The sequence below is a fragment of the Lissotriton helveticus genome, chromosome 3_2 (assembly GCF_964261635.1).
Source record: "Lissotriton helveticus chromosome 3_2, aLisHel1.1, whole genome shotgun sequence".
Classification (NCBI taxonomy): Eukaryota; Metazoa; Chordata; class Amphibia; order Caudata; family Salamandridae; genus Lissotriton; species Lissotriton helveticus.
The window spans coordinates 282,634,239-282,648,874 of NC_136062.1; the positions used below are offsets into that span (position 1 = coordinate 282,634,239).

Genomic DNA, 14,636 nt, shown 5'->3' on the forward strand with positions numbered 1-14,636 from the left:
GTATTTGTTTGCAGCTGCCGACACAAATTCAACCCTCCCATTCTTTCATCGGGGTGTGGGGTCGTTGTAGTTTCTGAGCAAAAATGTCACCTATTTGAGTATATCCGTATGAAAGTTCACCAGTTTAATTGTCAGGTGCTGCTTTGTACCCCACGCAGAACCTGTTTAATTTTTGAAGCAGCCGGGGTTATTTTTTTGTTAATATTTGCTAATAGTGCAATAGTTGGAGAGTTTGAAGCAGATTCATGTTTACTTTTAAAAAGCGGCTATGTAATTAATTGTATATTTTCGATGTCCCTAGCCTTAGTCCACTGTGGACTGTGTAGCTGCAACCGACTTTTAAGAGTTGTCACCAACCTTCATTCAGTTAAGAGCCCAGTATGACAACAAAGTCATAAGAGACCTCTGATATGCCCCTCTCAATCTGTTCACTCAATCTGTTGTCTGCCACGCAACTCCTGCAGTCGCTGTGATTTCCTGGGTGCGTTTTGCTAATCTGCTGCACTTGTAATGTTTTATGTGCTATCAAGGTTTGTGGTTGGTTCTGCACGTCTAATCATTTGTCTTGCCCAGAGCTGCATTACGTCAGGTGCTGAGTTTCATCAGCTGACTTCCATAGAGGTTGCTTCACCAAAATGCCAGGGGTAGCTGAAGTGACAACCCCAAAGCCCTCAGACTTGATAGCCCCGCAACAACACTATATTGACTGCCGAATAGCAGAACAGCAACGCAGTATAACATCCAGAAAGACCAATGGGCTCCTGGTACAGCCAGTGCCTTATTCCTGCTGTTGTCATGTACCTTGAATACGGATGTACCAAATTGCAAGCCAGTGCTAGCCGCTGCTGTTCCGATTTGATGTCTGTGCTGGCTGCCCTATAAAGGTTGGGTTGCAGTACTGCGAACACCGTCTTTCAGCAGTACTAGAATTGCTTGGCATTTTCAGCTTGGTGTTAAGTGGTCGGAAGTACTTTGTTACTTTGTGTGGTTTTTTGGGGACATTTTCTTGTCAAAAGCTGGAGACGTGGAAACAAATTAACAAAGCTGCTGTGAGTATTGCAGTTATAGTGACCCACCTTTTCAGCCTGGATTCATATAGAACACGTTCAAACAGTAGTGTGATGCCTTATGTTTGAGATGCTCCTGCTGCGGCGGAAACAATTGTTTTCTGTACAGCACTTTGTTGGTATTAAACGCTGTTGCACGTTTTTTTTTTTGTCGGATCACACATTAGTCTTTTAACTACTTTTGTCCACCTGCACATATCTTAGTGAGACGTGGTGGTACAGGTCATAGAGCGCGCATAGGATAGCGCTCTGCTAGTGTAATGTAGGCACTTCTATTGGTCTCCAGCCATATAGAAATATGGGACAAGACATTTGTGCATCTGTTCATTATGAAGGCCACTTTGAGTGCAGTTTTATTTGCATTGCTAAACTCTATATGTGTTGATGCGCTACTTTTAATTTAATGCTAGTTGACATGTTGAGCGATCTTCTGAAATGTTGCAGGCATGTGTGTGCTGATGGCAGCCATCGTGGAGTTTTTTTTTCCTTCTTGTAACCCTTCTGGTGCTATAGACGCAATGGAGTCCACGTCCATAGCGCTCACAACTGGGTGCTGTGGAGTTACAGACCTGGCACTAGAGCAACAGCTGTTGAGTATTGCTCCTGTGTCCCTCCTCCCCCCTTGTAAATCACTCCTGGATTGGAGTTTGAGACACACCTGCTTGGGGTGGGGAGGGTGGTAGAGGGGGGGAGGGGAGGGGGTGTCCACCAAATGAATCATCAGTGGGATGTGATTTTCTTGTGCTTCCACTAGACATGGGATTTTTTGTAGAGAGAGCTACCCTTTGGGCTCCCCCACCTCATCTAATATTTTCAGTCCCTCCCCTCTCCCAAGGGTGGATGGGGGTGTTTACCCCCAATCAAGCTCACTGGGCACTAGGGAAAGTTAGAAACCAGAGAAGGCTGGGGCAGCTCACAGTGCAATAGAAAGCCCACAAAATACCAGGAATTTATTTATCAAAAACAAAGGGATGTGGCAGCCCACCCTGGCGTTGGGCCATGACCCCACCTCAAATGGGACAAACTGTTAATTCTACGACCTTGAGGGGGCAGAGAGTGCATTTGCACAGGGTAAGCGGTGGCAGGAAGCACATTAGACATCTACAATTTATAAATGGTTCCAAAGAAAACAAAGATTGGGTGGCCCGCAGCGGTACCAGGTTAAACCCCCACCTCAGATAGGGCATTACAGTATTCCTGCACCCATCTCGGGAAGCAAAATAAGTGTCCCGAATTGGTAGGTTGTCCCTAATTTACCCCTGGAATGGTAGAAAGCTCACTGGACACCAGGGATTGTACATTTGAGCAAAGTAAAGAGGGCCTTGCATGCATTGGGTCACACCCCAGACTTAAAAAGAATAAACCAGTATTTGTGCCCTTCTGACAGGGAGAGGGGGGTTGTCCTAAATTGCCTCTTCAGGCATATGTGTATGTGTGTGTGGGGGGGGGGGGAGGGGGGCGGGGAGGGGGTGAAACCACTGGGTTCCAAGAATATGTTGTACAATAATAGCTTATAGTCCACCCGGATATCTGGACCCACCTCCAGAGCCTCAACAGTCTTTCTGCTCACCTGGGACTAAAGTATCCCCATCCTTATGGCAGGCAAGAGGACATTTAGATTCTCTTGGGTGTTATTTTTACATATGGGCCAGCAGAGTGGTACAAATTTCAATATCGTCCTGCTTGCCATGCTGAATTGCTGCACTGTTGTGGCTCTGGCTTGGCCTCCACCTGGGAAATCTACCAAACCCATACATATCTGAAAACTAGACATTAGGGGAGTCCATGATGGTGTGTCTCTCCCATGTTGTCTGACCCTCCGTGCCCTGTAAACCTCCAACGTTGCCTAAAATTGTTCATTTCCTCAGATGACTGTGACCTAAAGTTCCTCCCAATAAAAACACTACCCCTTTCATGTGGCTCAGGCTAGAGCCTGCAACACAAGAACCCAAAACGCAACTTAGAAACATCAGCAATATGTGTAGCTGCAGATTTGGGACCAGGCTGGCTGCCACCTAGAGAAAGTTTCCAAACTAGACACACAGGGGAATTCAGAGTGGTGTGGCTTGCATGGAGCTAACCATTTTTTCTTACCCGTTATTCCTTGTAAACCTGAAACCTTGCCTAGTCACACATTTTCCTTGTATTTCAGGGACAAACTTCCTACCACCCAGCGTTTTCCCCACTTGTCACGATTAACTCCTTGCGTGCGCGGCGAATTTTTGCGCTGTGCGGGAGTTTTTTTTCAGTGGGTGGAGTTCGGACGGCCTCAGGCCGTCGTGCGCACACGCCCACAGTAACGCGTTACAGCCAGGGGCCGTCATGAGCACGCAAGGGGTTAAAAACACTTTTCCAGCCTGTATGGCTGGGCCAGGTGCACGCAAAAGGAACTGATCAAGCCAGGGGCAATAGAAGTTCACAACTGTGCTCTTGGAGGAAAGTGATGGTCTCCTATAAGTACTAAAAAACTAGTTTTGTACGTCAACATAAGAAGGATGCAACGTATTCAGTCAGAAAGAAGCATAAATGAGAATAGTGAAGAAAGCCACGGATTGGTGCTTAATTTGTTAAATAAGTGCCAGGGCCCTTATCAAGAGGCCACTGCAGCTTGCACCATGCATTGCCACAGACAGTACTGCTGATGACTCTACAAAAACACAGACTAGCCATCACACTCCTACAAGTGTGACACTTCAGATTATTCCAGACCTCCAAAGCTCTAAAAATGCCTTGGGTGGCAGGTATTAGTTATTTTAACGTATATGGATTTAACCTCTTCAGTGCTGCGCGAATTTCGCTGCAGTGCTGAAGGGTAATAAATCATATTGACTCATGACGGAAATGTTCCGTCATCAGCACCGGAGCACCGACACTGATGACGGAACCGTTCCGTCATGAGCATGGAAGGGGTTAATAAACAAATGTTGTTATGCTCATCTCTAAATGAAACAAGCACCACCACCATGGCATACTGGTATAAGTGCAGGTGTTAGCAGTTGAGTGCCAGGGCCAAGCACCGGAAACCAGGGACTCAAATTAAGCACTGCATGGTATAAGAAAGGGAAGTGCGGAGATGGTCAAGAAAGTGATCCAGTCATGAACAAGGGACTGACTCAAAGCACATTCTGTTGCCATCATTAAGAGTGGCCAGGTATTTGGTGTGTGTATGAGTTTATCAAATGCAATAAATAGCACCCAATTACTAGTTTTCTGTTTAATATTGTAGATGTTGATACTTGCTGCACAAACAAGCATTTGCAATGCAATAGGTCTCGCATTTACGTGAGTTTGAGCTACTGGCATTATAAATGACAATGCCTTTTTTATGTTTTGCTTTTAAAAACATAAATATAAGGCATTGTCCCTTACAATGCCAATAGCTTATACTCCCAAAAATGCGAGACCTATTGCATTGAAAATGCTTGTTAAAGGTTTTAACTGACTGAAATAGTGTTTTACTTGCTTATGGTTCTAGCAGACCTGGGTGTCTCTTGATGCATTCCTGTCAATCTATCTGCCGCCATAGACACTTTGGCTGATGATTTCCTTTTTCAGCATCATCAGTCTGTGATTTTGGTGTGAAATTGCGTGAGTTCTCTTTCTTAATTAGTCAATAGTGAGTTAAGAGTGGAGTCTCACGCTCCCTTCTCTTTCTCATTATTATATTTATGACTGTCCTTCTTTTCCTTTTCTACTATCATGCCGACTTGCCTGTGGGTCACATGAAATGAGTGAAAACTGTGTACAACCAGCAATCTTGACCGATGTCACTCAATTTGTCCTGTTTTTAAAGTCCAAAAGAGTCTCAGATGGGTAACAGAAGCACTTACTGCAGATCAGCAAAATAGTTCAATTGCAGGCCCAAACAAAATAACTAAAGACAAGCCCTAGTACTTTACCATTGCATTCTAGGCTACCAGACAGGCCATTCTACACAGCCATGAAAGTGTCATACATTATTGGCAGATTAATTTCAACTCGTGTAGAGTGCTGCAGAGTTTCTGAGATTCACTAGTTAAATGTTCAATCCATGGTGCACATTGAAATGTTGTGCCTCACCTTTAAATGCCTTTCTGACAGTTACCTCGGCAACTATGCGCTCATCCAGCTGCTGCATTATTCCGTGACAAGTCTTTTAGACTGCCAGTCTAATCGACCATTATGGTCTATTGAAGACTCTCATTATATGTACATCTGAGAATATAGTCACTGCCATTTGCTTGGTGTATGATGCATCACTCCCTTGAAGGATTTAATGGCCTAATAAAATGTTTATTCTTCATACCCCACAATAGGTAGGTTGTCAAATAGTGTCTCTACTGGCATTTCACTTTCTATATTAGTTTCATGCACAAGAACACTGCTTTGGTCTTGTTGCACTTCATTTCTTAAAACTGCATTTTAGGCAAAGTTTCTGTAATCAATTACATATTTTATGTATTGAATGATATTGATGTAATTCTAAGACACTAAAGAAACGTGCCCACGGTGTTCCTGCCATAGCTACGTGTTAATCACATGTACCAAAATCCGATCAGTTGACTGATGTTGAATTTATATTTTTAGTTATTTTTATAATGTTTGGAATATGAAAGGTAGCACATTGTACGTAATCCACTCTCCTCACTTGTCTTAATATTTTCCCTAGCCAAGAGAAATCTTCCGGATCCCTGGAGCGCCAGGAATCCGTGGCTACCACAGAGGCCAGGTTAAGAATGGAAGGCGTGGAGCTTAAGGAGGAGTGGCAAGATGAGGATTTCCCCCGGTAAGCAATATTTTTAACTAAATCTCTTAAAGTTGTACCTTGCTTTAAACATTGGTTTGACCGTTTTTACCCTTCAAATAGTATGAATAAAGTACTATTTATTGTTTACAACCAAACCATTTAGTGTTGCAGTTTTATAGTTATGTGTAAGTACTTTCTATGTAATAAAGTATGTATGGGATGCCACACAAATGAAGGCAAGCTAGCAACCCGTTACAACAGCCAGGCATTATTATAGATGTCATTGAGCACTGTACATCTGTTGCTAAGATCTATCCTAAGCGTTTGGCTTAACCTGTGCAGGGGAGGGGCTACAAATTTGATTCATTCTTAGTGTTGAGTGCTCTCAAAATATTGAGGCAACATCAAAATTACCTATCACAAACCATCAGTTTTTGGCCCCAGGCTCGGCGGCCATCTAGGAAACTTACCAAACCCACATATTTCTGAAAACTAGACACCCAGGGGAGTCCAGCGAGGTATGGCTTTCGTGGGTCCCCCAACATTCTCCAACCCAGACCTCCCCTGAAAACCTCAAATTTAGCGGAAGAAAATCACTTTTTTCTCAAATTTCTGTGTGGGAATGTTCTGGAATCTGCGTGGATCCCCAAATTTCCTCACACTCCGCGTTTCCCCAGGTCTCCCGATAAAAATTGTACTTCACTTGTGCGGGTAGGCATAGTGGCTTTAACAGGAAATGTCCCAAATCATACTGTGGAGACTTCAAAATTACCTATAACAAAACTACCTGGTTTAGGGGGGGGCAGGGCACCAGGGGTTTTGAGCTCTGCGGCCATCTTGGTAAACTACCATACCCAAACATTTCTGAAAACTAGATACCCGGAGGAGTCCAATCTGGTATGGCTTGCGTGGATGCACCAACATTTTCCTACCCAGAATGCCCTGCAAACATCAACTTTAGCTGAAAAACTCACATTTTCCACATATTTTTGTGTAGAATTACCGTGCCGGCACAAATGTCTTACCCCACAGCGTTCCCCTGAGTCTCCCGAGTAAAATTATACCTCACTTGTGTGGGTGGGGCAAGGGCCTGTGACTGGGAAGTGCCCAAAACATAGGGATTAAGGGTATAGCACCAAGAATTCTAAGTGCTACATAAAAAAAAAACATTTTTAGCCAATTCTGCATTGGCTACCCACACACTTGGGGTGCCATTTTACTCTGTTCTTTTGGGAAACCTTTACGGTTAGAGCAGATTGTGCCACAAGCAACAGTGTCCACTTTGGCCAATTCCCTGAACAACCGCACACCAGTGTAGAAGTTATCTACATATAAAGTGTGACCTTTGTTAAAAAGTCCTCTAACAAGTTCCCATACAACTTTCTCAGTCACTTCAAAAGTGGACGGACAACCAGGGGGGTTAATCCTGGATTCCTTACCGGTGTACACCCTGAAATTAGAGACATATTCAGTCCTACTGTCACACAGCATATACAGCTAAATTCCATAGCTTGCCCTCTTACTAGGAATGTTTTGCCTAAAAACCAAGCAGCCCTTGAACAAGACCAAAGATTCATCCACCGCTAGTTCTTTCCCTGGACCATGGATCTCAGAAAATCGATCTACAAAGTGATCAACGACAGGCCGAATCTTAAAAAGACAGTCACAATCAGGGAGATCTCGTGGCAACGCTAAACAATTATCGACAAAATTCAGCATCCAAAGCAGAAGCAAATGACTGCCAGAGATATAGCCGTTGCCATCAAGGGACTCGTAGACCAATGTGAAGACATTGATATATTTATATATGTATGTATATTTATATATGTATGTATGTGTATATATAGATAGATAGGTATAGATAGATGTATGCAGATATATTAGATCAGTATGGTTAGATGTATAATCAAGACAAGTAGGTGGGTGGCTATGTTTGATTAAAGTATTCTGGACTCCCCACATGTAGCGGGAAACTATTCTAACATTTATGACTTCAGTGAAGATGCCTACAGTGCAGAACCAGGACTGTAAGTGGGCAACCATTTTTGCTTTGTGGCAGAGGGCTATCTGCTGATAGTACCCTGCATTGTCCGTTTGTACTCTGCGTAACCATGCATTTCCTGCTTTAATCACACTGTTGTTGGCTGGCAAGTACCTTTCCAAGATATGTTTGTGTGCCATTTAACATGACCTAACATTAGTTTAAAAAAACTACCAATGTGCTGTTTTATTTACCCATGCGCGTTTGTTTATGTATAGGCCATTGCCAGAGGATGACCAGATAGAGGAAGATTTTCTAGCTGCATCTGGAATAGAAAGCCATTCTGGTAAGAATTATTTGGAGGGATTTAATATTTTATCAAAGAGTGTGGGTTGTTGACATTTCATGCCCAAATTTGAATTATATTAGAAACATGTTCTCATGGTATGTTCCGGGCTGGACCCTTCATTCATCTCATGTCTTCCTCCTTCGGAAACCTAGGATCTCAATTGTGTAACACTCTCCTGTTATTTTATTGCATAGTTTGCAGAATCTGATGTGTTTCAGGAAAGCACAGAAGGTCTGGATCTGTGTCTAATCATTTGCTTCCACCGCCTTAGTGTTGCCTTGTTTACAGTGCATTGACACCTGCATAGGTGGAAGTGTGCTTAATAAAACCAATAACAAAACATATAAACCAACACATGTCTGCTTTACAGGAATCCTCAAGTGTTCCTTTTTTCAGATTTGAATAATGAAATCGAATTCATATGTGTATGGGATTGTAAGTATATACATATGTATGTGTTTATATGCAAGTATGTTTATTTTGTACATACTGATTGATTTCCCACATCCACCTGCACAGGAAGTGTCATCACTGCATTTCCCATCATCCATCTGCACTGGAAGTGATATCACTGGTTTCCTGCTGTGACCTTCTCTAAGAGAAGAAGCCAAGCAAGAGGACTTCTTTATCCATCATCCATCTCTCACCACCCACCATCCCCGGCACTCTTCCCCCTCCCAAGACCTACTTAATGGTGGTCACAACGCAGACACTCCCCCTGGCGCACCAAAGGCGATCGTCTCCATGCCTGGCACATGCCCAGCGCCATGAAACCTGGTCCTCCCCTACCTTCCCTTCTCTTCTGCTCTCTCAGCCCCAGCCACGGGAGCATTCATATTAATCTCCACCAATTTCTCATGTACTTTCCCACACCCTACACCCACAAGCCCTTCGCCAACAGCACCCCATTCGCTTACACAAGCCAGCCAGCCACACGCTTTGTTTACCACCTTGGAGCAACAGAAAATGCTTCTGCTAAACCTGCAGATTTTGGGAAACAGGGCAATGCCCTTTCAATCAGCAAATTTCCCCTGATGCCCCGGGTACTGAGGAGGGTGAAGACGGATCACTGTACCCTGCTTCTCATTGCTCTGGCTTAGCCATGCCAGTACTGGTTCGACAAACCTCTGCAACTATCTGCACTTCTTTTGATGTCATGAAAATGTACTCCAGACTCCTCTCCAAACCGAGAGATACTCCATCACAACTGTAAGTCACTCAACCTGACAGTATGATACCTGAACACTTTGAGTTCAGTCACTTGCATTTGCCGACAGGATGTAGAAATGTCTTGGCGTTGGCATGAGCACCAGCTACCACGAGGGCATGTAGTCTCTGGAGAAAAACCAAAGGTTTATACACACACATTCTACATCCTCACAAAATATGCCATGTTTGTTGGACCTAGCAAAGAGTTATCGGAAATACTCATCAGTCCGAATCCATCTATCGGCAATATCAAGATTTCGATGAACAGAAGACTCCTGATTCGCTCTTTTCCCTCAAATAATCATAAAACAGTTTATAGAAGGACTATTTCCACCTGTATGGTTCCTTCCAGGATCATAGGAACTTAACACTGTCCTGGATCAGCTGATGTTGATTCCTTTAACGCTCATCCATAAGGTACACTTAAAGTTCACCTGTGGGAAAACAGTGCTTCTAGTGCCTACATCTGCAAGGTGGGTAGGTGAGATGCAGGCATTCACTGTCAAAGAACCCTTTCTTAATTCACTAGGGACAAAATCATCTTGCGAACCAACCCTAAATTCATGTAAATGACCCTTTCATTCTACGTTCATTCTTCCTGATTTCAACAAAGTTAACAGAGAGATCATTGCACTGTTTAGATGTGCACAAATGCATTAAGTTCTATATAGACCATACCAAGGACATCCATTCTTCAGACCAGCTGTTTCTTTCAGTCGATCAGGAACCCGTTGAAACATGTCCGAACGGAAAATTGCACATTGGCTCTCAGCTTGCATCATCTTTTTTGTCAAATATATGTTTATTGATTTTATCAGGAAAAATGCGACATTCCCACACAGCATCCCTCGCAGGGGAGAGCTTCCCAAGGCTAAACTAAAGATTCAGAGACTGTGCCGTACAAAGAGGCCTAAAATAGTTGCGATCCCCAGCACACACAGCGGCCCAGTAAAGGTTACAGCTTCTAATATTTAATGGGGCTCACAATGCAGTCGTTCCCGCATAGAGAACAGGCCCTAATAACACATGCCCTCCAGTCTCTTGCCGTCAGTTGCCAATTTCAGCGCCTCCCATTCAGAAGCCTCCATCCGCTATAATCAGCGGTTCAGGACTAAAAGTTCCCCTACTGAGTGCAACCCACGAGAATGGGCAGAACAAGAAAAAACAAAAACCCCTGTCCTACACCTCTTCCTCCTCCCCCCCCGCCTCCCCCCCCCCCCCGTGGTGGCGGCACAGTGTAAGCATGGAGAACTTGCATCATCTTTTGCTACAGCAAAGCCAAGCATCCATAACAGGGGAGAGTGAGGGCACATTCTAAAATAAGTGTGTCTATGACTGCTACACTCTACACTTGTGTGTATTTCAAGACCTCTGCTGTGTAGCCACCGGGCGGAGCAGGCACACGCTCAAGAAGCACTACTGCCTCCCAGAAGCCAACCCAGCAGGGGGACAGGCAGTCCTCCAAAATCTATTTCAGTAAAGGCGAGCATGCTACCCACTTTCTTGTAGTTATGATGTACCGCTTACTATTCTGATTCATGCATGTGAATATCTGAAAGATTCAATGCTGGAGAAGACATTAGTTGCATACCTATAACTTCAGTTTCCCAACATTGGTATCTTTCATGCATTCACATCTGCCCTCCCTCCTCCCCGGGCTGAGGGTAATTTATTATTAAATCTTCTCTCACTTTGTGCTATGAAATCTGAGCTATGGTGGACTCAAGGGGGATAAGGAGAGCTAGAAATTCAATCTCACTGAAATTTGGGCTGCTTTAAATTAGATCAATTTGCTACTAAATAAAAACACTTGCTGCTGAACTACTGCCATTTTAACACTTTTTACTGATACTTAAGATTACTAGGGATTCCCAGCCCCCCAACTGGAAAAGAAGCATGTTAATATATGAAAGATACAAACGCTGGAAAGCTAGAGTGACAGGTAAGTAATCAACCATATAGAAGGAGAGCAATGTAATTACAAATAACAATCAAATATTGAAGTCCATAAATAATCCAGTTTCACTGCAAGATTCCTTTTTTCTAGATCCAGTCTTTTATTGGTATGCGTTGTTTTTACTTTTTCATCTCCTTTTAATTCACAATTAGTTCAAGAAAACATTCATAGAATGTGTTATTAAACTTACACTCCACAGCCTACGCGTTTCGTCCCTCAATGGACATCATCAGGGCTTCAAAAATGTACTTGTCCCTGTATGGATGGAAAATATATATTTAGTATCTGTTAGTGTATCCTTCTGTTCCTGATTCCTATTCCTGGTCTTATATCCAAATGTGCCACCATCTTGGGTCCTTAATATGATTGATTTTTGTTATAAGCTTCCTCCCTTCTTCAGTGTTGCCCCACCTAATCAAAAAGGCTTATCTTGATGCTTCGCCATTCTTATTCAGACATATGAATATGAATGGTGGAGCATCAAGATAAGCCTTTTTTTAGACACCAGGGAAACATTGATTAATTGTGAATTAAAAGGAGATTAAAAAGTAAAAAGAACGTATACCAATAAAAGACTGGATCTAGAAAAAAGGAAGCTTGCTGTGGAACTGGATCATTTATGGACTTCAATATTTGATTGTTGATAGTTGTAATTACATTGCGCTCCTTCTATATGGTTGCTTGTATTGCATTTTCAGTGGCTTAACGGTGGGCCACGAGGAGTTGAGCGCAAGAAGGCGAAAGTACGGGTAGAATTATAAAATAACTCACTAGTGCGCACGTGTTTTTTCCTCATCATTAAAGAGGTGTTGAGTGACAGGTAAGTAACTAATTAGTTGAAATTTTTTGCTATTAATGATTAATACTAATTCAATCTATGAATTTAGTCCTTCAGATAATCTAATGTTATGTTATGTTATGTTATGTTATGTTAGGGTTTTTTTGTAAAGCGCACGTACGCCCATGGGCTTCATGGCGCTGTAGAAGTAGGAGCCTAACACAACAACTTACTGAAAATAAGCCTGTCTGAACAGCCAAGTTTTATAAGAACGTCTAAAAGTTAGAAAGTCTGGGCTGAGCCTAAGGGGAAGTGGTAGGGAGTTCCATAGGACAGCAGCTAAGTAATGGAAACAGCTGCCGCCCTGACGCTTTCTCCTGTAAGAGGGAACAACCAGCAAGTCTTTATTAATGGATCTAAGATTGCGAGTGGGCTTGTATTTGGAGACCAACTGATTGATGAACTGAGGCCCTATGTTTTGTAGACTCTTGTATATGATACAGCCGGACTTAAACATGATTCTTAGAGATACAGGCAGCCAGTGTAATTGTTCTAGGCCAGGCCTGATGGAACACCGCCTAGGTTGTTTAAGAACAAGTCTGGCTGCCTGGTTCTGCACTAGTTGGAGTCTTTTTAAAAGGCCAGATGGAAGGCCCAGGTACAGACTATTAGAAAAGTCCAGCCTGGAGAGTACCAGTGCGATGGTGACCTGGATAAGGGCTGAGTATGTCAGAAATTGTGTAATCTTTTTTATTTTCCTAATCTGGTAAAAACTAGCAGAAACAACTGCTCCGACTTGAGCTTTTAATGAAAGATCCGATGCAAGTGTAACACCCAAGCTCTTCACTGAAGAAGCAGGGACTGGGGCAGGACCAAGGCTCAAAGGCCAATAATGAGGGCCCCAGCTGATACTGCTGTCCCCGGGAAGAATTAACTCGGTTTTACCCGGGTTGAGCTTGAGGTGGTTTAAGCTCATCCAGCGTTGTATCATAAGCATAGTTTGGTGAAAGTGGGCGACTGAATCAGGAGTATTCAGAGGGAAAATTAGCTGTAAATCGTCAGCATAATTAAAGATTGTGACATTGAATTGTTTTAAAAGGTGAAGGAGGGGGCGCAGATACAAATTGAAAAGCAAAGGGGAAAGTGAGGATCCCTGTGGGACCCCACAAGTGGAGGTGGTTCTTGAAGCAGTGAAAGGCCCTAAGCGAACCGCTTGAGTGCGGTTCGAGATAAAGGAAGTGATCCACTCAAGGGCAGCGCCCCTGAGGCCGGCCTGCTCGACACGGCTAATTAGAATAGAAAAATCAACCGTGTCGAACGCGGCCGACAAATCAAGGAGAACCAGTGCCTGGTGGATGTCTTTATCCGCATTTGATCTTAATGTGTTTTGAACGGCCAAAATGACAGATTCCGTCGAGTGACAGGGACGGAAACCTGCTTGGTTAGTTTCAAGATAGTCACTATCCTCTATAAATTTGGAAAAAGATGTGGAGATGTGCGCTTCCAATATCTTCGACAAATATGGAAGTAGAGAGATTGGTCTATAGTTGACCAAGGCTTGAGGATCAGCCCCAGGTTTTTTTAATAGAGGAATAAGGAGGGCCTGTTTGAATCGGGGGGGGGACCATGCCACTCACCAGTGAGGAATTCAGTACAGATAGAATAGTTTGAGGCAAGGTTTGTCCTATTTCTCTATATATATATATATATATATATATATATATATGGAGGACAAACATCCTCAGGGGAGCCTGATTTAACTCGGGTAAGCAGTTGGGACAGCAATTTGTTGTCAATTGATGGGAAAACTTCAAGTGTGTGAGGATTGAAAAAAGCGTCCTCCAATGAAGGAGGGACCGGGGAGTTGATAATGCCTTGTTTTATATCCAGAATTTTATTGATAAAGAATGTGTTTAAAGAATCACACATATCTTGAGTGGGCACAACAGGAGGAACAGTTCTATCGCTGTCACACAGCTCGTTCACCATCTTAAAGATATCTTTGCTTTTGTTTTGCGAATTTGCAATAAGCTCAGAGAAATAAGTGGTTTTCTGTGACGAGATGGATTTTTGATACTCTTTGCGAGCAGCGCGGTAGTTCTCCCTATCCTGCTTAGAATAGTTAGATCTCCAGATCCGTTCTTTTTTACGGACTGCAAGTTTTTCCGCCTGCAATTGTGGGGTAAACCATCTGTGTGTGTTATTCGGGCGGGAGCGGGGAGGGAGAGTCCATGGGGCGTGCAGATCTGCAGCACCTCCAATCCAATGGAAAATAGATTCCTCCATCTCGTCTGGACTACCTACAATAGAAGGTAAGGTTGTAGTTAGCGAGTGTAGAAAATCAGGAGTACTGATACTCTTCCATTTCCTAATTTTCCCCAGTTTCTGGGGTCTCAAGGCCTTGTCACAGCTCGCCAAAACGGTGAATTGGATGAGGTAGTGGTCTGACCAGATACATGGTTCGGCGACCAACGTGGATATATTAAGGTCATAGGACCATACCTGGTCAAGGCTGTGACCCTTCCGGTGAGTGGAAGACTCAATGTGCTGGCATAGGTTAAGGTCGACC

At 43.4% G+C, this 14,636-nt stretch overlaps 1 protein-coding gene across 4 annotated transcripts in view; it reads left to right on the forward strand.

Annotated features, from left to right (window-relative positions):
* BNIP2 (BCL2 interacting protein 2) overlaps positions 1 to 14,636 on the forward strand; it is a 248,240-nt gene that overhangs the window by 65,207 nt on the left and 168,397 nt on the right. For all 4 annotated transcript variants that reach the window (XM_078685227.1, XM_078685228.1, XM_078685225.1 and 1 more), the window contains exons 3-4: positions 5,716 to 5,832; positions 8,053 to 8,120. In XM_078685227.1, coding sequence (XP_078541353.1) covers positions 5,716 to 5,832; positions 8,053 to 8,120 — 185 coding nt within the window. The remainder of the gene's footprint in view (positions 1 to 5,715; positions 5,833 to 8,052; positions 8,121 to 14,636) is intronic.